Source organism: Stenella coeruleoalba (assembly GCF_951394435.1).
Source record: "Stenella coeruleoalba genome assembly, chromosome: 3".
In the NCBI taxonomy this organism is placed as follows: domain Eukaryota; kingdom Metazoa; phylum Chordata; class Mammalia; order Artiodactyla; family Delphinidae; genus Stenella; species Stenella coeruleoalba.
Genome location: NC_137148.1, coordinates 155,349,751 through 155,376,306, shown reverse-complemented (window position 1 = coordinate 155,376,306; position 26,556 = coordinate 155,349,751). Strand labels below are relative to the sequence as shown.

Below are 26,556 nucleotides of genomic sequence, written 5' to 3'. Positions count from 1 at the left end.
CTGTGAAGAATGCCAGTGGTAGTTTGATAGGGATTGCATTGAATCTGTAGATTGCTTTGGGTAGTAGAGTCATTTTCACAATGTTCATTCTTCCAATCCAAGAACATGGTATATCTCTCCATCTATTTGTATCATCTTTAATTTCTTTCATCAGTGTCTTATAATTTTCTGCATACAGGTCTTTTGTCTCCTTAGGTAGGTTTATTCCTAGATATTTTATTCTTTTTGTTGCAACATACTTGTTCTGTGTTGAGATGAAGCTACCAGATTAGACAGTTTTTCTGGTGTTAATAGTGGATTCTGAGAAATTTAGACAGACTTTTTATTAAGTCCTCCGACACAAGGTGTTCATTTTCCAGGTAACTGACTTATTAGAAAGGGTTAAGGTGTCAGGTAAGATTATTAAGCCAACTGGCCCAGGGATTCTGGCAGTAAATTTCAACCTTTGATTTAGTCCAACTTAACCCAACTGAGCAAAACAGCAGCTTCCATAAACAACCTACAAATATGTCCTGGGTTGTAGCCACTGAGATACCAAAGATAATATAAATCAGGTCCTTGTCTCCAGTCAAAGCTCATAAGCCACAGAGAGTAAATAGGAGCACCATACATGTCGACCTCCTCCTGATCATGACACACTTTCAAATATTAGACCTTAATATTTAAGTGGCAGACAAACTTAAATATTCAAAATGACACTAAAATAAGATAGCAGCAACTACAAAGCAGACTGCACTACTGGGTAACATTGTTTTGTGATATCTATAAATCCCTCTGTAGGGGGCCTTTCCACTTGGCTGTCTTTTAAGTTTATATTGCTGTTTGAACAAAACTGTGCACTGTCCTGACCACATTCTCTTCTAGCCTCAAAAGACAAAGATCTTTCATGTGCCAGCAAAAAAGGGGAAATTTTCTTTGCTGCCAGCTTAATTTATGCCTCTATATGCTTCAAGCTGAGTCCCACTTTACCTCGCAAGATGGCCCAGTCTACTCAGCTAAACATTCCAACTGATAGATGTCCCTGAAATAGTAGGCGTAATCAATTGTAGAACCAATACATTTCACACTATGGGCAAAATTGGTCATCATATTTTGGTGGTTCCAGGCACAGCAGTGTGCCTTGGCCAACTGATTAAGGACCTCATCTCTAACCAGAGTAGTCAACAGCAGGGAGATGGGTGGGAACTGATGTAGTCAGAGATAGCATCTTAGAGACAGACCTCAAAGGATGGGTAAGATTTAAAATTGTAGATGCATAAATGGTGGCTATTCCAGGTGAGAAGAATAACGTCTGTTTCATTCTACAGCATAAAGAATTTTCACTTCCAATTTTCCAATTATCTTTTCAACTTCACTTCACTTCTTAACATGGGGTACAATCTCCATAACAATTCAATTTATCCAGAGTAGGTGGCACAAGTTTTCTACAGTATTAGGTCATGAAATGACAGTGCCCTCCTTTCACCTAACAAGGTACAAGGTACAAACCCACATGCTATTGGATTTATGCCCGCAACAGTCCAACCATGCCCTCCCAAATTTGATTTCTGACTTTCTCTTTTATCCATCGAATGTTTGTCAGAACACAAAATCCCCTTGACACTTTTCAGGACCAACCCTACCTGACTCTTTCCCAGCATTTGTCACTGTCAGCCTTTCCCTCATTTAAGCCCTTCTCTCGCTTACTCTGACACCGCACTCTTGGTTCTCCTCTCCTTCTGATCATTCCTTCTCAGACTCTTTTCCTCTGTCCCTTAAGTGCTCCCCAGGGCTCAGATTTTGGCCTTTTTCTCTCTTCTCACTCTACACGCTCACAACGGGAAACTGTCTGGGGATCCTTATAACTGCGAAATACCTTATCTGAGGTAAGCAAGCCCCTTAACGGGGCTCACTAGCTCTCAGACATTACTCTGCCTTGGTTAAATAAAACTGACTCACAGGAATAAATAATGGGGAAAAGTTTGTTAGGGAAACTTCCAGCTACCGAATCTGCCCAGGAGGCAGGGACCACAACAGGAAAAATTTTGTAAGTAGTCTCAACTGAAACTTACTTTTTTGTTGTTTTTTATTAGGAACACAGGCCTTAAAAAGATAAGCACTTCTGAGCTTGTTTCCTAAGACATCCTATTTATCGGAATCCATTTTTAGACAGGACGTTCCAAGCGGGCTGGACTACACAATCGCGTTCACTGAGCTAACCCCAGCACCAGCCTGGGCCGGTTTGCGGCTTGTCTATTGCGCGGTGGCTCCGCCTGCAGTTCAGCCGTGGTGCGGCCCACTGGGGCGGGAGAGCAGGAAACGGAGCCACGGTTGCCTCTGCTGAGAGGTGCTGCACTCAGAATAACTCCTCGAGTAGCAGCAGACACGTGCCACAGGCTTAGGGCGTTTCCTCCCGGCTTCACCCAGGTTCTCCCACAACGAAAACAATCTAGGGAGTTGCCTCAGCCACCACACGTCTCGGAGCGTGGACTGCTCCGCCCGCGCAACCGCGTGGTGGAGGGCGGGGCCCGTCCCTGACGTCACACAGGGCTCCGCCCCTTAGGGGAGAGGCGGGAGCGCGTGAGCTCTTTTACGCAGGCGCGTTCGTCCTTTATAAATGGCGCTAGAGGCTGACGGTGGGGGTGTAGGGAGAGGGTGTTGCCGCCATTTTGTAGGATGTTTGTCGCAGCGAGTGGGAGAGAAGACGGCGGTTTGGTGACAATTACTGGCCAAAGGGCCTTTTACTTTTGCGGAGGTAAGGTTTCGGATAGGGTGTTCTGGGCTGGGCGGTTTCCCAGTCTTTTAGGTCTCGAAGCCACGTGTCGGAAAAAGGACGGGATTCGGGGCCTCGGCAACGGGGGTTTCTTCGGGGCACAGCTCTGCTCGTGGCATTTGAAACCTAAAGTTGCCCAGGTGTCATGGTAGATTTAAAATCCTAGGGCGGAAAGGCCTCGGCTCTGCTGCTGACTCTTCTCAGAGAGGCCAGGTCACTCACATCACGGCTCCTTAGGCCCGTGACTCGTCCCGCCGATCAGGGTGAGACCCTGCGAGAGCCTCCTGGGGCAAGTGTTGTCCTAGATCAAGCCTTATTCTGGGTCCCTGGCCTCGGCCGTTTGTAGCATTCTGGGATTTTCCGAGGTCAGACTTATGCCTCTGAGTGCGCCAAAGGCCCTGACCAGGTGCCCTGGCGGAGAGGCGGGGGGTGGGGACTGGGCGTCCGAGGAACTGCTAGTTTGCGAGTCCAGGTGGTGGAATTTAGCTCGTGCTTGTGAGAGGTAAATACGGAGAGGCTCATCCTTTGTGCGAACTGTTTTTTTCCTAAAGTGGAGCATAGTATTGTTGCATCAGATCTGCATTTCTGATACTTCTGCATCACACTGTCCTTGATTACTTAAGTAACCGTGAAATGCTTATACTATTCTTAGGAAACAGCGCTCCAAACTGACCACGTCAGCCACCTGGTCTTATTTTATAGCTATCTTTGTATGATTGTGCTCCATACATACACCCACAGGCTTCTTGTTATCCATTACATACAGTACTCTTGGAGCCATCTAATCATAACTTTAACCTATGTAGATATTTTAATATAGATAACGTAAAATTGTCGGGTAATACAGGGTGTTAAAGGGCAGTAAATCAGGTTCCTAAGATGGATATAAACATTCGATGTTTATTGTATCTGATGTTTTTATTGAAGGATGTCCGATGATTCTAACATGTAGGATTCTTTGTTAAGTAAAAATAGTGTGATAATTCTAGATAGTTTTTCTTTTTTTTGTATGCGAAGGAACCTAATCTGTGTAACCTGGATCTGGGATTCTTCTCTTGGCCTCCTGAGAAAATATTTCTGAACAGTAGTGGCGGCGGGGGGGCGGGGCGGGAATGGCTTCCTAACAGCTGAATTAAATTTAAAGTAATGAACTTGGCTAGAGAAATAAAAACCTTTGGCTCTCCCAAGATGCTTATTTTAATATTTGCATATTGATAACTGTGGTTATTTAAGAATTCTGCCTTGGTGAGCTAGTTATGGCCTACTGACAGTAGAAGGAAAAAAACAGAACTGAAGCAGACACACATGTTTTGCAAAAACTGCATAATAGTCATAGTAATAAACCTCAGTCATCAGATGTTGTAATTTTGCTTGCTGATTTAAGAATGCTTAACTAAACAATTTTAAAGAGTTCCTGTGTGGTTAAAATACAATTTGGGTAATTGAAGGGTCAGAAGAATTCCACTAGAAATATAATTTTTTTTTTGATGGCTTTTCTGATGGTCTTTTGGCTCAGGTTAATTTGTAATGTCATTTATTTCAGTTTCCCATATTCAAATGACTATGTAAATCAGAATGCTCACTTGTCAATTTCCAGTGAGAGCCCTGAGTAGAGTTTTAGGATTTTTGTTGGACCTAAGAATCAACAAGAGAAGTGAGTTAAAAGATCTGAATATTTGGTGGCTTCGGGCTCTGATGGCATGATACCTACATTTTCTTAGGGAATACCTCCCAGGAGATGCCTCATTTTAAAGTCTTTTAATTCATTTGAAGTCTTTTAAATTTTTTACTTGAATTTGTTTGCTTGTTATTGAGTCATTTGGGCTAACTGAAGGGGGTTAACTAAGTTGGTTTTGCTCCATTTTACCTGTTTTCAGCTCCTTGCTGAGTTGTGAACCTCACCCTCTTCAACAGTTTGGACATCACTGTTAAAAACTTAACTGCTTTGTGAAAGAATTAAGATGGGAAGAGGCAGATAGGGATGACATTGTTAGAACACAGATCCTGATCCTGAATGGAACCTGTGAGGATGTAGATGGAGTCAGGGAATTGTAACAATTATCTGATTTCAGTGTGACCATATTCATCCTTATAGGTTCATTTCTTTAGTCACCCCAGATCTACAACAAATATGTTTAATTTTAAGAATGGCTGCAGGATGATCTGAAAATAAACAGTCATCTCCTATATTCAGTATCCCTAAGTGTTTCTCTGACTTCAGTTATTTGTATCACAGTATTTCGACAAAGCTGCATGACACTTGTGATATTTGTTTTAAATTAGTTCACATTTAAAGTTAACATCAATAACTTAATAATTTGATTATATCAATAACTTAAGAGATTAGTAATAATTTACCATAGAAAGAAGGTAATGATAAAAATAAAACCAAAAAAGTTATTAATTTCTAGCTAGATATTGTTGTCTACTGAAGGCTCTAAGCCTGAATCCTGACTCTTTTTTTAAAATGGCAGTTAGCAAGTGTTAGTTGAAGATATGCACCAAGCTGAGAATTTATCCAGAAGAATTGAAAGAAAATGTATTAAGGTCTCACAGTGTTATCATTTAGTACTAGGTGTGTATACCACTTAGAATCATCTGACATACCAGTGGGATAGTGCCTCCATGCCCTGGGAACCATTACCTACGAAGATTTTAGAACCTGTACAACCCTATGTGCTGGGGTTTTTCTATTTAATATTAATGTGAAATATTTTATTTACTAAATATAACCATCTGTAAATTCCACAACTCACTTTTCATTTCCATTAACAGATGAGGCATTCCAAAAGAACTCACTGCCCTGACTGGGATAGCAGAGAAAGCTGGGGACATGAAAGCTACAGTGGAAGTCACAAACGGAAGAGGAGATCCCACAGTAGTACACAAGAGAACAGACATTGTAAACCACATCACCAGCTTAAAGAATCTGATTGGTAAATTACGCTTGAACTAGTACCATTTTAACACTAATAGTTTTAATGACTTGTCATTAGCTTATATAGCTTTCATCTGTCAGATTGTTTTATAAATCAGTCAACAAATACTCATTCAGAAAATATTTACTGAGTGCCTATTATATGCTAGACACTGCTGTGAATAGAACAGAGTTCCTATCCTCACATATCTGTGTCCATTTCGGAGCTGTAGGAGACAGTTGATTGAGTCCCAGCTGCCAGTAATATAGTTGGGGGAAATGAGACACACAAAAGTTAAGTAAGTGATTAAAGGACCAGTGAGTGCCTTTAACTTGTATGTAGTAGGGAGAGCTGTACATTGGGGCACTTATTTAGGGTTCCACAAATGAGAGATAATGAAGGGTGGGGAAGAGTTCATCCAGATGAGAAAAATAGCATGTGGTGTGTGAGAATGTTAAAGTGTGTTGGGGATTAGTTGCTTATACTGTATTCTACAGGTTATATTTGTAGATAAGGCCAGTAGATATGTTTGGGATTTTTAGAAGCTTGGCTGTTGTAAGAAGGGCCTCAATAAAAATTTCCAATGGCATGTGTCCTGTTCTATTGTATTCTTACCAGTGTAAAATTTGGAGGTAATACATTTATATAGAATTGAAGGAATTTTTCAAGTTCCTAAATGATTAAACAAAGCCTAGGTGAATAGAGTTTCTTTCATTCTGTCCTCCATTAATTTCCCTCTCTCATTTGTTTTTGTTGGTTCTGTGTTTTCTCCTTGTTTTGTGCAGATGTTCCACTGGGACTGTTTGCCAGATTGCTTTCTAAATTAGCCAACTGGGGTTACTTTAAAAAACAATATGTAATTTTTTACCTTCTCCATGCCAAAACAGACTTGTTCTGTAGAACAGTGAGCTTGTTGGTAATCAGTGCAGACTAATCATTCTTCACACACTATCATATGGAGGGAAGAGGGAGAATCTATGCCAGGATTTCAATGACCTGAGCTAATTAATGTATTATACAAGAATATCTGTACCCTATATTAAGATAAATACAAAATACTCTGTAAGGCTTAACATATAGTACTAACCATTCATGGATTTATTATGCATTGTATGTGTAGAAAGGAAGTGATATGAATGATGAATGATATGAATGATGAATTCATATTCATAATTAACCACATAAAGATGTTACTGAGTCAGTGCAATAACCACTAGGCCAATAGTTTCTTCTTTGATATTGGCACCAGAGATGTCTGGTGGTAATTGCTCTCTAATCTGGAGTAATCTAATAATCTTTTTCAAGATTCAAAACTTTACAAGAGTGTTTTTTGTAAAATTATTGGAAAAAAATGAAAAATACAGAAGCGTATAAAGAAGGTACGCTTGGTAGGATGCTAGTCCCCCATTTGGATGTAAAGTTATTTCTTATTCTTCTGAAAAATATTTTTGTATACAAATCTTTGCCTCTGAATATTTCCTGAAAATAGGTTCTAAGAAGGGACAGTTTCAAGTTAAAGGGTGTGAACTCTTATAAGGCTCTTGCTACATATTCACATATTTTTCTAGAAAGTTTGTACCAAGTTACACTCCTACGACATGCTGTCACCAGTCTTGCCTATTTTGAAATGCCAAGAATAGTGTTTTGTTTTATTTGAATTTTTAAATTTCTGCTGAATTTGTCCTCTGTCATGTGCTTATTGAACACTTGAACATTTTTTTAATTGAAGTATATTTGATTGTGAACATTATTTTTGTATTCTTAGCCTATTTTTTCTATTAAAGTGTATTTTTCTTATGATTTATCAGCGCTTTTATTGGTTATCAATTATCTTACCTTTTTTCATATATATTTCAGAGTGTCTTTTCTTTATGATTTGTAAGTAGCCTGTGAATTTCTCCCTTCCTACAGGCTTAATCAATTCTACACAGGAAGACTGATGTGGCTGTGAACACTGTGAACACATTTTATATCCTTAAATGTCTTGTTGTAACATAGAGTATCAAGCCTTAAACCAGTGATTCTCAAACTTTAGTGTGAATAGAATCACTTTGGAGGTATGTTTAAAATGCATATTACCAGATTATTCAGTGAGTCTGACCTGGGGTCCAGGGATCTTCATTTTTAAAAATTCAATATTTCGATATTGTTAATAAACAGACCACCCTTTGAGAAACACTGTTTTAAGCCCTTTAGCCCGGCATACAAGATTTTGGATGATCTGTTCCCAGCTTATTTATTTGCCTATGTTCCCCTATGTGAAAATTGCTCTTGCTGAAATTGTCTACTTACTATTTCCTAAGTAACATGTAGACAAACTCATCTCTAAGCCATTCTGGCTAAAAGTACTCTATAAATGTAAGATGGTAATATGCCATTTTTCTTTCCTGGCATTTCTTCTACTTCCCACTTTGCCCAAATCCTGATTTCCCTTTAAGATGCAACTGTTCCCTTCTTTTTCATGAAATCTTCCCTGACCATTTTAAGCATTTTGAGTTTTTTCTCCTAAGCACTCATATCCAGGCTTTCAACATTTCCTGCATTGTTGAGTTTTGTTTTATTCTTGTATGAGTAATCTCAAACTGAACAGTTATTTGTTGGCAGGGATTTTGCCTCATATATATTTTTTACCTTCCACAGGACCTGTGTGGAAATAAAAACAAATGCCCATAGCCTCATTAGTCTTGGCTGTTTTGAAGAACTACAGTGAAATATTCACTGGACATTCAGTGAATATTTTTAGAAATTAAATCAGTCTGTTCATCCTGTTCACTGTGTCCATATAGCCTTTATAATTCTGTAGACTTTGTTTATATAATCTCTAAGCCTTGGTTGTTGTAGGTTGAAGAGGTCCTCATCTTTTTAGTTTATCCTCATGGTATTACTTCACTCTATGTTTGTTATTCTTTAGATTATTTATGGATTATCAGCAGCTCTAATTTCATGCACTAGTCCAGCTAAGGATTATTGTGTTAGAGTTTTCCGATAAATTTTAGACTTTTATGGGAAGGATGCCTTACAGAATTAAACAGATGCCCTTTAGAGTATGGTAATTTCTAGTTTGACGTATTGTAGATCTCTCCCTTAACGGTTCCAAGCAACTGATCAGATCCCTGACTTAGACCCAGATTTAGACCCTAATATCCTGAGTTGTTTCTCCAATGGCTAGAACTTAAGGCTGACACTGGGGAAAGGGGGTTTCTGCATCTCCCCAGCCTGGATTTGATGCCAGCCCTGTTGAGTAGCAGTTTTAGAGATGCTTCTCCTTTATTTCTGTGTAAACCAGCCTCCTGAGAAAACAAATGACAACATATTCTGGGAAAAAGAAAGAGGTTAGTGAGGGCAGTCTGGTTAACATCTGTCACTCCATTGCTTGTCAGGATTATTTTAGCTGGTGTGTCTGACTGGGCAGGTGTCCCCTCTCTCCCTCAGTGCTCCATGTGCACTGAGGGATCTCTAGAAGCTTCACACTCTGTTGAAAAGGACACTCATCCCAGGTAGAGAGGGGGATGGGAAACTGGGCCAATTGAATCTTTTTCTTTCCATCAGATCAAGGCTGCTTAACTGGAATCCATTGACTTCCTGAGGTCCATGACCTCTGAAATTCCTTGCCAAGTTTTGTTTATGCATTTGTGCGTTTCTTAGGGGAGAGGGTCCATATCTCTCAATGAGATTTTCAAAGGGATCTGTAGATTCAGAAGTTAAGCACTATGGCACCAGATGATGCTGTTTTTCCTGAATTCTTGTTTATTTCACAAGCAGGAGTGACAAATTCAAAATGCAAAGGGAAGTAGGGGGTTGGGAAATCCTAAGCAAGCAATTACAAGAACCTTTTCTCATTTGAGGGGGATATATTTTAGATATTTTTGGCACATGAAGCAGCCTTCAAAAGCTGTGTTGTCTATTTCTCAGAGAGATACAGGAAGCTCGAAATAGAGGAGAGGAGATGGAATAGGTGGTGTGTATAATAATACTGGCACATACAATAGGATTTAGAATGTGCTCTACAACCATGGCAAATCATTTTCCTTCTAGGGATCTCAGTTTAGTCATCTGTAAAATGAGAGGCCTGAAATATATTTAAGATTCCTTTAGCTCTAATACACCTTTCATGAAAGAACTCTGTGTGCCAGAGATACCTAACTTACATTAAGAAGGAAAGGAATCCTGTTTTGCCTGCCTCATATTGTGTGTGGCTCTGAAAAAAGGAAGAGAGCTTAGTTACAGATGCATATAACACAAGATTGATGAATTTCAGAAGAGCAGTTTTGTGAATTTTTGGTCTTAACTTTCCCCAGAAGGTAAAGGGACACTTAATCAAGTAAACACTGAATATGTTGAATGATTTGACCCAAGCTTTGTTCCTTCATAGCAGTATATATTAATAGAGATATGTTCCCCTTTACTTGTTGGTTAAAGTAAAATTACTTCTTAAGTTTTGTGAGTTAAATATAAATTCTAATTCATCAATTTGTATTTTTTTCTTTTATTGAGTTAGCTGTTTTAAACCAGGAATTCTTGAGAGAATGTTTTATTTTAACCACGTTATTCTAGAATGAAGAGAGTAATTTTAAATCCTTTAATGTGTTTGCAGTCATTATTTAGAAGCAGGGTCCTTGAATGAGAGAGATTATCGGGACCGGAGATACATTGATGAATACAGAAATGACTACTGCGAAAGATATGTTCCTAGACATTATCACAGAGACGTTGAAAGCAGTTATCGAATCCACTGCAGGAAATCTTCAGTCCGAAGCAGGAGAAGCAGTCCTAAAAGGAAGCGTAATAGACACTGTTCAAGTAATCAGTCACGTTCGGTATGACTGATTTTGTTTTTATTTTGGGTGGATACTTATTTGTGTGTAAAAGCTCTTACTGAGCCAATAAATTTGAAAAAGTTTATAATACTATATGAATATAATTGTGTTTATATTACTTGAATCCTTAAAGGAAACTTCCAAATTCTTACAACTAATCTGTATTTATTAGTTAGCCCTCATTTGCCCACATTTACTCATTTTCTGCAGACCAGATCAAGAGTTTCTTGATTTTAATGTTAAAAATATTTTTATCTTTTATAACATAATCATACGAAAAGATGAAGCACCCATCTTTTCTTTCATTTTAAACGTTTTTTACTTTAAAAGAAACCCCTTTCCCAGTACTTGGAGACAAATGTAGAAAGTTGCACTGGCGGATACTTACCCTGTGTATAGCACAGGCTCCAATTAGTTCCATTGGAGTTCTGAAAGTGGGTGCTGAAGGGGAAATTATTGTCCAGAAAGCCTGCCCTTTTTTTTTTACACTCATGAATCTTCACTTGTTTGCAGTAAACTATGAATTATTATTTTCCTCCCCAAGTTTTCTTCAGTAGAACTATCATTGATTAGATCGAACATTGACATTAGCCTTTATTTTCCCCTTTTATTTTAATTATGTTTAAAAATATTGCTAAATATCAATTTGAACTAATCTTGACATTTTAAAACATTTTCCTGACAAACTAGACATCTCAACTCACAGCATAGGCTATTTTATAACAAGAGATTAATAGATCATGACATTGCATTCTTTAAATTTCAGACTTCAATTAAGTCAGTATTTTAAAGAGACAATTGTGTTGTTTTTTTCTATTGCCACTTTAAGTATCTTATCTGAAAATCTGTTCCTTGCCATGTTTTTCTTCTGTAACATAAACTGTGCCTTGTGAATTTCTGGGGACTGAATTTGAAATTGCTCCTGCCAACTGTTCGTGGCCTGGTGCTTATCTGAATGCCTGAATATCTCCCCGCTGAATGAATTGCGTATTCTGCCCTGAATTCACTCTGATATATTGATTGGCTGGATGATCTTGGTGCTGCCCACTTGCCGTTCCAGAAGAGCCACCGAAGGAAAAGATCCAGGAGTATAGAGGATGATGAGGAGGGTCACCTGATCTGTCAAAGTGGAGACGTTCTAAGAGCAAGATGTATAGAATATTTTTCAACACTTTTTAAACTTTTCAGACAGAATAATCTTTTTAAGAATAGTTTGTCAGCGGGGGGCTAAAGAACTCTTCATTGCTTTTTTGTTTTGTTTTTCGTGGGTTTGTTTGTTGTTCTTTTGTATTTCTTCTTTTCTATAGAGTTTAAATATTTCTACTCTAAAGTTCCAAAATAATCAGTGGAATTTGAGATTAGAGCAAGAATGATAGCTCTATCTAAATTATTTTTGTAGCAGCTGAAAATAAAATAATTTGACTGCTGGAACCTTAATTATGCTTTAATAGAGATCATTTGAAAATATTCCACACTTAAGCATTCATTATTTGAATAACTGATAATTTGTACGCAGGTACTTACACTTCTTTCTCCCCCCTCACTTTAGATGAAATCGTGGACACTTTGGGAGAAGGGGCCTTTGGCAAAGTTGTAGAGTGTATTGATCATGGCATGTAAGTTTGTTGTTTTTCTTTTTTGAACATTCTGATATTTTTGGTGGAGAAGGATCCATAATTTAAATGAACTGGAATTTAAGTGGTAACTATGTGTTTTCCTGGGAGGTATAAGTATTCAAAAGTTCTTGAACTGTGTATGATTTATTTACCGTAAGTATGGATTTTGATCAAGAATGCTAAGAATTTTTATCAGATGGAGTTCATTGAAATTAATGTGAATGTTCAAGTGAAGAGTTTCCTAGAACTTAGGTCCTTAGCTTTCTATAAGAGATTTAGAGTGCTTTACCCTACTTTTGAATTGCAGAGACAATAAGTTAGCATGTCTAATCTTCTTGGTTCAGAAACTTTTATTTCCAAAGGAAATGTTTTCCTCTAGGATCTCTATTCTGTGGTTGCAAGTTTTTATGTAAGTGAATGTCTTAAAACAGTTTAGTGGAAACTGCACATTTCTAAATTGACATCTAAACTTTTCTTCATAAAATAGTTGAGGATGTAATTTCCAGCTTATTGTAAATGCTGATTTTTTTAAAAAAATCATATCTCTCTTTTTAAATGTTTGGAGGAATCTAAATACAACAGCTTGATACCTCCTGTCATCCACGAACAAACTTTTCTTGAATACTTAGAAATGCTGTATCCTTGAACTTACTTTTACTTCATTTTTCATAGAGAATATTATCCTAAATGTCTTTTATTATCACCCTTTCCTCTCTATGACAAAAATGTGAACATAAAGTAAAATTTTAAGATATTTTGAAATACTTTGACTTAGGAAAGTTGCTAAGAATTCCCATATATTCTTCACCCAGATTCCACAAATGTTAACATTTTACAGTATTTAATCATTCTCTATATTTACATGTTATATGTATTTTCAAGTTTTGCCAGCTCATCTACAGACCTGATTCACATTTCACTAGTTGTCCCATTAAGGTCTTTTAAAAATTTCTTGAGGTTCTAAGACTTGAGTATTTGAGATATTCCAATGAATAGTATTCAATTGACCAAGTACAAATCTGTTACAAATTTTGATACTTATTAGACCTAAAACATACAGTTTGAAAATATATCTTTTATTGAGATGGTTGGGGCCTTTAAAAAATGAGTTCATGTGTCCATAGATAAATCTTACTGTTTTAGCATTAAGTTTCCATTTTTCATTTTTTTAATTGACAAGTAATATGAAAGCTTGTAAGTTTAAGGTGTATAACGTTGGTTTGAAACATTTATATACTGCAATATGATTACTATAGTAGCATTAGCTAACACCATTATCCATTTTTCATTTTTATAGCTATTAGCACTGTTCATTTTTATAGCTTATTAGCAGTTAGAAAACTTGGCCATATGATTAAATAGATGAGACTAGAAGAAGTTTTGTCACAGCAGTTTTATAGTAATTCTTGTAAGTCTTGAGATATATGCTATACATCATAGGGAGATAAATCATTAAAAATTTATTTTGATGATTATATATCAGCCCACAACTTCATTGGGGCCTTGTCAAAAGAAATGAGTTTGGAATAGGTTTGCTATCCAACCACTAGAAAAATTTGTTTGCCTCAAAGATTTTTTTTTTTTTATAAACAGCCTAGGGCACAAACCTTACCATATTAATTTCGTGTGCATGGGGTTCTCTTTTGTAATGTGGGAAGGCCATAGTGAAAAATGCAGGGTTGACTGCTGGCTTGTATTCAAGAAAATCAGGTTTAGAAAAGAGGACAGAAGGAAGCTGAAGATTTGGAAATCCCTTTCCTCAAAATCATTTATGGCTTTTTTTTTTGGCCGCACCACGTGGCTTGCGGGATCTCAGCTCCCCGACCAGGGATTGAGCCTGGGCCTACGGCAGTGAAAGCTCATGTCTTAACCACTGGACCACCAGGGAATTCCCTCTGTACTTTTTAGGAAGTATTACAGATGTCCCGGTCTAAAACACGCTGCCCTACATTGTTGCTATTTATACCTATTCGCATCCGTGAATGCACTAAACATTTTTTTGGCTTCATGACTTATTGGTGTCTCCTTTGCCGGAATTATCTAACAAACTGATAGTTGTCTTTCTTCTCTGAAGAAGTCTAAGCTCCCCTAACCCTGATGGTTAGGCTCTTTCTTCTCTCTACTCCTTATACCAGGCACTTCTAACCTTATGATAAGTTGTTCAAGTGTCTGTCTTTTCCATTAGACTGTGAGGTACATGGGACAAGCCCTTTTTAACACTGATTCCAATGCAACATCTGGCACAGTCGCTAGCCTGGTGAATGAGTGAATGCTTTCAGCAGTAGTATGTTCTATTCAAGGTTTATATTTTTATCCTTTTTTTTAAAAAAAACTACTTATAAAATCTAGGTAAATTTAAACTTTTGGAAACAAACATTAACGTTGATAAGTATTAAGAGAAATCATCACTCCGTATAATGTATATTTTGTCAAAATGTTTCGAAAAAATGTTTATAGATCTGCTATAATATACCCTGAAAGATGATTTTAGGAAAATAGCATAGAATGATTGGTACTTAATAAGATTATGCTTTAGAGCAGGGGTCCCCAACCCCTGGGCTGTGGACTGGTAGGAACTGGGCCTCACAGCAGGAGGTGAGCAGTGGGCGAGCAAGTGAAATTTCATCTGCTGCTCCCCATAGCTTGCATTACCACCTGAACCATCACACCCTCCCCCCACCATGGAAAAATTGTCTTCCATGAAACCAGTCCCTGGTGCCAAAAAGGTTGGGGATAGCTGCTTTAGAGGATACATGTCTTCAGTGCCCTTCTGTACATTTACCATTTTCATTTTGTTTTTAAGGGGTGGCATGCATGTAGCGGTGAAAATCATAAAAAATGTGGGACGATATCGTGAAGCAGCTCGTTCAGAAATCCAAGTATTAGAACATTTAAATAGTACTGATCCCAATAGTGTCTTGTAAGTAATAAACTTGGAACTGTGATCCATTATGTTACATGAAATAATCAGAATTCTGTGAACTGAATTATTTTTATTCTGATCTGTTTTAGCCGATGTGTCCAGATGCTAGAATGGTTTGATCATCATGGTCATGTTTGTATTGTGTTTGAACTCCTGGGACTTAGTACCTATGATTTCATTAAAGAAAACAGCTTTCTGCCATTTCAAATTGACCATATCAGGCAAATGGCATATCAGATCTGTCAGTCAATAAATTGTAAGTATACTTGTTAAATTTTTAAATACCAGTAAATTAAAGGTTTTATTGTACAAGCAACATATCAAAACATTGTCACTAAAAATGCACATTGCAAGTAAAGATGAAACCACTTTTGATCCCTACCTCTACTACTAATTCTCCTGTCTTCCGGTACAGATTAAATTTGTAAGTGAAACTAATAATGTCTTTTTGTTCTTTTGTAGTTTTGCATCATAATAAATTAACCCATACGGATCTGAAGCCTGAAAATATTTTATTTGTGAAGTCTGACTATGTAGTCAAGTATAATTCAAAAATGGTAAGTTACACTTGTTTTAATTTTGGTAGTTGTCTTTAAAATTAATTTAGCTTGGTGATCCTTGGATGAGGAATTTTACCTTTGAGGCTTATTATATCCTGATGTTTAACCCAAAAAGGGTAATCCTTTGCCTTTCTCATGGGGTTATTTTGAAAATCAAAAAGATAATTCATGTGCAAGCCTTTTGGATAGTGCTATAAAATATTTCATATCTTTATTGATCTTTGTGTTTACTTAACTGTATCTCTAGAAACGTGATGAACGCACACTGAAAAACACAGATATCAAAGTTGTTGACTTAGGAAGTGCAACATACGATGATGAACATCATAGTACTTTGGTATCTACACGGCATTACAGAGCTCCAGAGGTCATTTTGGGTTAGTAGATACCAGACTTCCTGATATTTTAATTGAAAAAGAGATTTTTTTTCTCTACAGCTTTTATTGGGGGGCAGGTAGTTGGGGGATAGCTGTAATTTTCTTAGCAGTGTACAGAAAATGTTTTCTGTTTTCATAAAAGCTGTCTGGACATTGCTATAAATATTTTTCCTGAGTGGGAAAAATGTGATATCATCTGTAAAGATATTCCAGGTTGTGGTTATTTTTGAACAAGTCAGTCTTACAAGATCATAAGAGAACAAGCTGTATTGGCTAAGTACATGACAGCAGTATGATTTTGAAGCAATGTGGGCACCTCTTTTCATCTCATCACAAATCATGGTGCTGGTGAAAATGCTAAAGATTGGGTTGGCAGACGTCTAGATGTAGGGTGGATGGAGGTTAAGAGGAGAAGAAAGAGGGACTAGTCTAAGAGGAGAGCTTCTTTGATCATCTTTGACATGAGAAAGCATAGAAAGGAAAATTAGTTAAGGTGCAGGGTTTTTAAATATTAATAAAAGGGAACTCAATGAGGGAGAGTGCGTCTTATGCCTCAAAATTTAAAAGTTCGAGACCAAGTCATGTTGATAGAGCAAGGAAGTCAGAAATGGCTTTGGGGGCTTGGAGACAGTGGGAAAAATTCAGATCAGGTGATATTGGGAGATAGTTAAATGGTATAAACATATTACTTCACCAAAAGTAAGTTTCAACCGAGGTTGGATAGTAAAACATCTTTGTGGAATCAGTCTTTTCCACTTTTTACCTTTTGTCTAAGAGGACTTGGTAGTTCAGAATATGAATGTGAAAGCAAACTAATGATGTTTACCTAGAGTAGAGAATTAGTAAAAGGGACAGGAAATTAAGAATATTATGTAGTGCTGGCTAATAGAACTTTCCATGATGATAGAAATGTTCTATATCTGCACTACCTAACATGGTAGCAATTCGTAGCCACACGTAGACTACTGTGTACTTTCAGTATAGCCAGTGTGACTGAGGAACTGAATTTTAAATTAATTTAAATTTTAGATTTAAATAGCCACATGTGGCTAGTGGCTACCAAATAGGATAGCACAGGTTTGGAGCTCATCTTTGAGATTGATGTTACTAGGATTTCTGCTTAGTATGGTCTGAAAGAAGCTGCTGTGTTGCAGTAGTTTAGAAAGTGTATTCATGGTTGAGGACTGAAGGCTGCAATGAAGGTAAAAGAAAAGAGTGTGGGAAGAGATTGTGGACAGAGATGTATTTTCAGAACTTAAAAAGAGATAACTTGCTGTGTTTTATCAATTTTAAGAAGAAGATTTTTCTCTACATTTTAACATGTGAGGGAACATAAAACAATTGGCATTTTTTCTTTGTTATTGGTTTGTAAAACAGTGGTGTATCTTACAGTTAGTTAATGGCCTCCTCCTAGATTGCGTAAGATACAGTGATTCTTAGTAATAATACAGTCCCATGCGTGGCCAGGCTGGGGATAGTTGATATAAATCTGAAATTGGGGTTATTGGTCTTTAGGAAAAGAAATGAACAGATGGGAAGATTAGAAGGGTTCTTTGTGTGTTTGTGCAGTGTTACTCCTGAGGATTAAGGCAGAATTAGGTTGAAGAGGAAGACGTTGTCAGTTGCTACCATTGAGGAGGGCAGTTGGTCTCATGTCTTGGGTGTTGGTAGTAAACAGAAGTTGGTAAAAGTGAATGATGTGAAATTCCAAAGAGTATGAGAGCTGACGCATAAGAGAATGAGGTAATTTACAGTCACTTGGGAGAAAGCTGGACTGGGAGACAGGAGTGGCTGGAAAAGAAAACTTTCATCTTAGATCCAGGCTCTGTCATTTGCAGATTTTGTATGTGTTACTGTAAGTAGAAACCATGCTCCATTATCCTTTTGTTCAAGTGATAAGTACCATGAGGGTTAACAAAAATGGCTAAATCATAGTCAAGTTCCTTGAATATATTGTTTCTTCCTTTGTCTTTAAATTCAGTAATGTTACTGAAAGTAATTGAAATGTCTTTTAAAGTAGGATTTATTTGTACATTATTGTTTTATTAAAAACTTAATCTTTAAAAGGTTAAAACATGGTTTTATGGTTTACTCTTTTCCTTTCTAATTAGATATAGACTTAAGGCTAGGTGTTTTTTTCTTTTCTGAATAATGTTACTCTTGAGAATTCTGAAGGAGAAAGTATATATGATCATATATAGACAACCTGAAAGTACATATATAGATACCTCTCTATGTGAACTTTAAATAGCTATATAATTCTGCTTATGGGTGACACTGCTTATAATATCCATTATAATTCTTACATAATTTATGTGACACTACTATTTCTTTTAATGGAAGAAATAAACTCAGATATCAAGCTAATGGTAATTGATGAGGGGGTAGTAATTACATTCTGAGGATAATTATTGATCTATGTTTGCACTAATAAAATGTAAAATTTCATAGAACAACCGTTAACTGGGTATAACAGTGCTCCTCATTGCACAAGCAATTCAGAGACTATGGAATATATGCTAATCCTTCTTATTTTACGTAAAATGCTTCCTCCCCCAGGTTAAAATACTGTAATTTGATACAAGGATATGGAGGACTGAAAGCATAGTGAATAATGTTTGATATAAAACTAAAAATGTAAACCCTGAATTTACTATCATATTCTCCTAAATAGGCTATATAAAGAGAGCACCCACATAGGAAAAGATATTGTGTATTGGCAATTAAAAATTGTTGCATAATACAATGTTTGGTTTTGTTTTTAAAAAGCTTTAGGTTGGTCTCAGCCTTGTGATGTTTGGAGCATAGGTTGCATTCTTATTGAATATTACCTTGGTTTCACAGTCTTTCAGGTATGTATTTAGTAAATGTTATTTACTGATTCATTATGAGCTTTAATGTTAAAGGCATGTTAAAGTTTTGGTTTCCATATTGGAAAGTTGCCATAGTGTCATTATTCTTAAGATTAAAACTTACATGTGCAAAATAGTCATCCTTCTCTAAAACCATAGTTGAATGAAATACTCCCAGTGAATGGTCATAATTCATTCTGCATGTGGAGCTTTTAAACACATGGTTCATATTGACTTCATATGATCTGTTTTATTGTGGTGCTCCTTCATAAATTTACATTAGTGTTACTATGGTCAGTTTTAATTCGGCTCTGGTTATGTTGCACTTTTATTAAAAGAATTCAGAAACAGTAAGTTGTATTAAGCATCTATGACACCCTAGGCACATTTCTAAGCACTATGTGTATAAAAATTAAAAGACAGCATCTCTGTCCTCAAGGAAGTCATACACAGGATAGACATGGGAAAACGTACAGTACAATGTGATACTTATATCGCTATAATGGAACCATGTAGAAGGGAACCCAGAAAAGGTGAACGGTTAAGTTTCCTTAGAGAAGGCATCACTGAGGAGTAGGGAGTTTAATCCATGCTATAAGGAAGAGTAAGAGTTTGTCAGAAAACTAGAGTGTGTGATGGCCATATCAGGAAGAAATGGTATTCATAAATGCAACAGGCATAAAGGAAGCTACTCTAGTTGAGGAAGGATGAATAGTGCTGTCAAGAGTGTCTTGGATAAATAGGAAAATGGTGTCAGTAGGCAAGTACTGGTTCATAGTGGACTTGTTTGCCATAGAAAGGTATTTGTTTTATCCTAGGAGTCAGTGGTTTCCAAATGTAGACTGGTTGGTCTAAAATGAAAATGATTTTGTAGGGTTGCCATTCTGGCTTTCATTTAGAAATTATCTCTCCTGGTTTTTTGGTATTAAAATGTTCTTTCTGTGAAATGGTAATAGTTATTGGCTTACTTGGCAGAACAAAAAGGAGAAAATGTTATTTAGGTCTCTACTTTTTTTCCTCATAATTTTGCTTATGTCAGAAAACTAGAAGTCTTGAAAGCTTCAAGTGGTGTAACCATTGAAGAACTTTAAGAGGGTTGTGATTTGATCAAGGTGTGTTGTTAGATGGGGTGAGGGTGGATAGGGAGTTCCTGGCTAATACTATCAAGGTTGATTTGAGGTTATGGCAATGCAGGATGAGGAGGGAGGAAGCTGTGATGAATTATAAGTCACTTAGGTGGCTGTTGCAGAATATATGTGTTCACTGCTGTGGGGCACCTCACCAAACTTCTGTCTACTCTGTAAAGATCTGTTAAAAGTACTCTGAGATTGTAGACAAGTTTGATATCTAGAACATAGCTGTCGATCATTTCTAGGGGGTGGTGTCTGGTTTTGTGGTAGTAAGCTATAGGGTCAAGGAAAAAGTTGAGCACAGTGCATGCTTTCTTCATTCTGACACATATAAAATCCTTCAGATGGTTTTATGATTGTAAATCATTCTGAGATCTTAAGCGTCGATTATTAACTTTGGTTTGAGATGTGGTTTATATTTTAATTCTACCCTCCAAAATAGTCTTCAACTAAGGAACTTTTTGAAGATAATGGAGCTTGTATTATTTATTCCTGTCACGAATTAAGAACATTTTGAAAGCAGTGTGCTAGGCACAGTAGCTAATGGATTTAAAAAGCATTGCACATAGACTCTGCTCTTCAGAACAAGGATTGGCAAACTATATCCTGTCTGATGCCTGCTTTAAAAAACGAAAAAGAATATGTGGTAGAGACCATTTGTGACCATCCAAGCCTAAAATATTTACTATCTGGTCCTTTACATAAGAAGTTTGCCAGCCTCTGCTTAGGAGTGTACCATTTAGTTTAACAATTTATTCTACTTTAGCCAAAGCTCTGTTACTGTGTAATTTAAGAATATGAGTTTTGATTTGGGTTCACAGCTCAGGTTTCCTCATTGATGAGCTATGTGAGCTTGAGCTAGTATCTTAACCTCTTTGAAAGTTATGTTCCCACATTCCTAGCTCAAGGTTGTTGTAAGAATTATTGGGACTGTGTTTTTATTGTCTAGGATTAGTGTTACGAAGTTTCTATCCATTGGGTAATGGAGGTTAGTTAAGCAACCGATAAAATGAGTAGCCAGGTTTTTGGTAATCTTCCCCAGTCATCCCTCAGTTAAACAGTGCAAGTAATACAAATAAGGAAAATCTGTTCTGTTTTACATTAAACAAATTATTCCAACATTGTTAATCAACTGTACTTCAGTAAAATATACTTAAAAAGTTGTTCCTCAATCAGCTATACAGACCTTACCAATCCATTTCAGAAATCGGACAATCAGTATAGCTCATTCAGTTTTTTTCCATCTTTGAAGTAGAGTGTAATATAAATTGTATAGCTGTCTAATCTAGTCCTTTTATGGAAACACTATTTTCTTTTTTTTCTTAACATTTATTTATTTACTTTTTTCGGTTGCATTGGGTCTTCATTCCAGCATGTGGGCTTCTCTCTCGTTGCGGTGCGCGGATTTTCTCTCTCCAGTTGTGGTGTGCAGGTTCCAGAGTGTGTGAGCTCTGTAGTTGCGGCTCGCGGGCTCTCTCGTTGTGGTGGGCAGGCTTAGTTGGAAAGTGGATTCTTTACCACTGGACTACCAGGGAAGTCCCGGAAACACTATCTTCTTGTGTTTTCCTTTTATGTGCATGTAGGGAAATGGAAAGTGCTAAGTTTCTTTTTCCTATTTTTTTAGACTCATGATAGTAAAGAGCACCTGGCAATGATGGAACGTATGTTAGGACCCATACCAACACGCATGATTCAGAAAACACGGTATGCTTTTTAAGATTAAAGCCCTATATTGGGTACATGCAGTGGCCTATATTCAAACTATAGAAAACCCATCTTTGTTGTTATTGCTTATTCCAAAGACTGTAGATTTTGAATTTTTTTTCATGAAGTCGTTTTTGAAAAGTAATGCAATATTTACTTTGTGATCCAGTAAATAAAGTGGTGTTTTTATACTCAAGGTAACCTTTGCATAAGTGTTTTCCTACGTTGATTTAAAAATAATACATAGAGTAGTAAAAAGAGCTTGATTTTGGAGTCATATCTAAGTTTGAATTCCAGACTGTTGCAAACCACATGTATGTCTTTGGACAAGAATACTATAAGTGGTTTCAAAACATAGCTTCACCACAGAAGTCATCCAGGGAATTGTTAAAGATTTCCAGCCCCATACCAGATCTAGTGAAATCAGAATTTACAGGAATGGATCTAGGAACCTCTGTTTTTGAAGCTGGCATTGTTTCACTTATGGTATTTGGGAACAACTTACGTGGGATACTAAAACTTCAGAGGGTACAAGATTAGGAAAAATATCATATAAGGTAGCCGATATAATTATTGCTGAGATTTTTAGAAATTGTATGTTTATATATATAGAAAGAGATGTCTGTGGTTCCATCTTTTCCCCCAATCCCCTGGTGGGGGCAGGGCAAGCATGTGGGATTTTGGGGGGTTTGTTTTTTTTTAATCCAGACGTCTCTTTCCTATAGGAAACACAAGTATTTTCATCATAATCAGCTAGATTGGGAGGAACATAGTTCTGCTGGTAGATATGTTAGGAGACGCTGCAAACCATTAAAGGTAAAACAACAAAAAACAAAAAAGAAACTGTTTTAACTATTTTTTAATGTCTTTCTTAAACAAAGTCATTTTTCCCCTCAGGAATTTATGCTTTGTCATGATGAGGAACATGAGAAACTGTTTGACCTGATTCGAAGAATGTTAGAATATGATCCAGTGAAAAGAATTACCTTGGATGAAGCATTGCAGCATCCTTTCTTTGACTTATTAAAAAAGAAATGAAATGGAAATCAGTGGTCTTACTATACTTCTCTAGAAGAGATTATTTAAGACTGTGTCAGTCAAGTCTAAACATTCTAATATTTTTGTAAACCTTAAATTATTTTGTACAGTTAAGTGTAAATGCTGTATGTTTTGTATCAATAGCATAATTATCTTGTTAAGCAAATATGGTCTTGATAATGAATGAAATATAAAAGCTAAAATTAATTTTCCTTTTTTGAGATTAATTACCATTTTTAAAGACCTTTGGAATATCTTTTGTGTCCAGCGATAAATGTGATTGATCTTGCTTTTTTTGTACATGGAGGTTGACTCTTGGAAGTGATTTTTGTGTTTTGTTTTTTGTTTTTTTTGAGTAAAAGGAAATCTTGGCTACTTCATTCTTAAAAGAATATTCTTTATTTACCTCAAACTTTTCTTAGCTTTAAAAGTTTTTTCTGTAATTGTTGAACAGGTAATAAGTATTATTAACTCTAGGTAGGCAGGTATTAGAAACCAAAACCCATAGGAACTGTTTGCTGTTGGAATTTCATTAAATTGTAAGTATTGTGTTCTTTTTCATTGGGTGATGTCAGTGGTGGTAAGTAGCATTCATGGAAAGACATCCAACTTGTGCATCGTAATAGGTTAATAAAACCACATACACACTTTGTTTAAGATTAAAGTCTAACTGGAAAGTTAGCTTGGAAAGTCCTGTTTTCCAATGGCTATTTATGTAGTTAGTCACAAATGTAGAAATAGGAATTCTGATGACTGAAGTTTTTGTTTTTAATGCCAAATCTTCAGGAGTCTAGAAATTGTCCAATATCTGTTTCCTTACCATATGAAGTATAAATACTTAAACCTCAGCCTATGAGACTTTAAGGTTATTATTAAACAATTTGTATTTAGGTTACTCTTTACTGGGGAAAAAAAAAAAGATTTGATTGGAGAACACTTGGGAAGAAAACTGCAGAAATTTCCAGACCCTGATTGGTTAACATAATGAACTTTTTGTTTGTAGGTATTTTTTTCTGTTTACCTGTTTTCACATTAAAAACTACATGGTAAATATTAATTTAGTAAAAAAAAAACAAAAACTATCGATCAGTCTGCCAGGTAAAAATGTTTTTTGTTGTAGAATTCATGATTGATTATCCAGATAAAGGTTTTTTGTTAAAAGTATTCCCATTTCTGAAGTGCATTACCAAAGATTTGAGTTTTATCTGTATTCTGAACATAAAATGCATGTAATTTTTTGGTATGACAAATAGTGATACCAAGGTGGGTTTCTCTACATGATCTGCTGGTAGCATCTGCACATATAGTAAAGCTATGTTCCTGAAGTTGACTAGGAATTTAAGAAAGCTGAAATTTTGCCGTAGAATCACTGCATAAATTATGCTTAGGGCTCTGATGCAGCCTACATATGTTATATAACTACAGTCTACATATGTTATATGTTATATAACTATGTTATATGTTATAAGGTTTTTTTAAAGGAGCATTTGGTGTAAAGAAAAGGTTTTTCCTTAACACAGCAATGTCGTTACAGAGATTAAGAAGTCAGCCATCCTTTATTTTCCTCTCCATTTCCATACTGCTGGTGCCACTCTACTACCTAAGCCTCCTGACCTTTCCCTACAAGTGCTCCAAGTTCCCAAATTAATGTTTACTTTCTCCCCCATCAGAAACTCATTCCTTTGGAGTAGCTGATCTCAGGATATAGGAGGAAAGAAAAATATCCACACTATTTCTTACTAAGAAGTTAATGATTGCTAACCCCTTTCCCTGCTGAAAAGTATTTACATTCTTCACTAAGGGTATTTGCTAGTTCCTAGGCCTAATTCATGGAAGTTTAGGAATTAAAGTGAAACTTCAGTGAATTAGGTAGGATAGAAGAAAAGTTTAGTGGTGAGGATGGTATCTCTGGTATCATATGAGTGTCTACTGCTAACCTTCCTTCCCATCTTCTGTGAACTCTCAGGTTCCTACTCTTAATTGCCTTTTTCCTTGTGCTTCTGAACTCAATTTCTGAAAGCGCCAGGTTTTTATTTGACAGTGTTGGGAGCTTCAGCACTAACAGGAAACGTTTAGAATGGCTGGTGTATAAATATGGATCGTTTGTAACTGGGTATTTTCCCTCATGATTTGATGTCTCATAGATTACTATTTCTAGAAATTCCACTGACGTCAAACCTAGTTTTAAAAGTGCAGCTAAATAGGTTATTTCCAGTGTTTTCTGCTACTGCTTATAGCTCAGGTGTTCTCATCCATGCATTCATCAAAATTTTTGGAGTAGACGAATAAAATTGACTTATCCAGTTGACAGTAGAAAAATACCCAGTGAAGTTTTGTAGTTTGTACAACTGAAAACTATTCCTCTGAATAATCTTGAAGGGCTAGATGCTAGAGAAATTAGAAGTGACTCAGCCACGACTCCTAATAATTGTGGCTGAATTGTGACTTAAACTCAGGTATCCTAGATTCTAGCATTGTGCATTCTTGTGATAATACAACTTACTGAGTTAAAAACTTGTTTGATTCTTGTTCATGGTTCTGTGAAATGGGATGAAATGAATGTAATGGCTAATAGTTTAATTACTTGGATTCAGTTTTTCTCACGTTTTTCTTTAGTAGCTGATACATAGCTTCAACCATCAAAATGGTTAAAATGGTATGATAATTTGAAAATATACTCTGTTTTAAGTAGATAGGCAGATAACCTGTATTTAAACTTATCTTGACATCCTGGAATGAAGAAACACTTTGTCAGCGTGGCCTGGCTTTTTAACTCATTTCCAGTTTGAAATTTCTGATTCCCACAAAATTTGGTGCAAGTAAGGTATTTTAAATTTAAACATCCAGGGACTTCCAGGGTGGTGCAGTGGTTAAGAATCCACCTGCTAATGCAGATGATGCGGGTTCGAGCCCCGGTCCAGGAAGATCCCACATGGCGTGAAGCAAATAAGTTGGTGTGCCACAACTGCTGAGCCTGAGCTCTAGAGCCCAAGAGCCACAACTACTGAGCCCATGTGCTGCAAGTACTGAAGATGGCATGCCCATGTGCTGCAAGTACTGAAGATGGCATGCCCATGTGCTGCAAGTACTGAAGACCGCGTGCCTAGAGCCCATGCTCCATAAGAGAAACCACCGCAATGAGAAGCCTGCACACCACAACGAAGAGTAGTCCCCACTCACCGCAACTAGAGAAAGCCTGCACGCAGCAGTGAAGACCCAACACAGCCAAAAATAAATAAGTTTTAGAAATTTTGTAAATTTGAACATCTAGTACTTTGTTTAACAAACTGCATTTTCAGGGAATTCCCTGGTGGTCCAGTGGTTAGGACTCTGCTTCCACTGCAGGGGGCACTGGTTCAATCCCTGGTTAGGGAACTAAGATCCCACATGCCAAGCAGCCAACAACAAAAAAAGGCGACCTTTTCAAATAGAACAGAAGAATTCATGAGTCAATAACAGTATTAATAACATCAGTAATTGTTGGCTTAGTAGGTTGCACGTTTGCAAATAAATAGGTAGAAATAATTTTAATTCTTAAAAGTTGATCATTTGATCACGATTTTTGAGAAGTTGCTATATCCAGCTAAATCCTTAATCTAAAGTTTAGTTGGTTAATTGGTTTTATTTTTTCCATATTTTTATAGAGGGAAGGTAAAGTTTTAAGTCAGGTTGGCTTTATAACTCCTTGGCCAGTCCAGCCTTTGCGGCCAGTTTTATGTTAGTGATTATTAAAAATAAAATGCAGAAGTTGAATAATGAACCTCTATATATAGCCCAGCTTAAAAAATTAAAAACATTTTGCAAATTTTGTTTCATCAGTTCCCCAACTTATTTTCCTGTTGCATTTAAGTACAAATGTCAGATACCAT

The 26,556-nt window shown here is 36.7% G+C and overlaps 1 protein-coding gene across 3 annotated transcripts; it reads left to right on the top strand.

Moving 5' to 3' along the window:
- Nucleotides 1-2,603: 2,603 nt before the first annotated feature.
- On the top strand, nt 2,604-24,614 carry CLK4 (CDC like kinase 4). 3 transcript variants are annotated; one of them, XM_079918146.1, is made up of 13 exons: nt 2,604-2,734; nt 5,528-5,688; nt 10,265-10,487; nt 11,548-11,638; nt 12,037-12,103; nt 14,907-15,023; nt 15,116-15,282; nt 15,489-15,583; nt 15,834-15,963; nt 18,733-18,815; nt 21,570-21,649; nt 22,375-22,465; nt 22,547-24,605. In XM_079918146.1, the coding sequence occupies exons 2-13, from the start codon at nt 5,528-5,530 to the stop codon at nt 22,685-22,687; spliced, it is 1,446 nt and encodes a 481-aa protein (XP_079774272.1). In that variant the 5' UTR covers nt 2,604-2,734; the 3' UTR covers nt 22,688-24,605. The 3 variants fall into 3 exon arrangements, with proteins under 3 accessions (XP_079774272.1, XP_079774274.1, XP_079774273.1); XM_079918148.1 differs by lacking the exon at nt 2,604-2,734 and adding an exon at nt 6,456-6,522 and having other exon boundaries at nt 5,552-5,688; nt 22,547-24,614; XM_079918147.1 differs by lacking the exons at nt 2,604-2,734; nt 5,528-5,688; nt 11,548-11,638 and having other exon boundaries at nt 10,440-10,487; nt 22,547-24,614.
- The last annotated feature ends 1,942 nt before the right edge of the window (nt 24,615-26,556 follow it).

Bases quoted from the DNA above. Each gene is read 5' to 3' on its own strand.
- CLK4 (XM_079918148.1), top strand. From the start codon at position 5,586: ATGAAAGCTACAGTGGAAGTCACAAACGGAAGAGGAGATCCCACAGTA. The intron at 15,024-15,115 runs GTAAGTAATAAA...GATCTGTTTTAG, and splicing joins ACTGATCCCAATAGTGTCTT to CCGATGTGTCCAGATGCTAG. The intron at 18,816-21,569 runs GTATGTATTTAG...CTATTTTTTTAG, and splicing joins TTGGTTTCACAGTCTTTCAG to ACTCATGATAGTAAAGAGCA.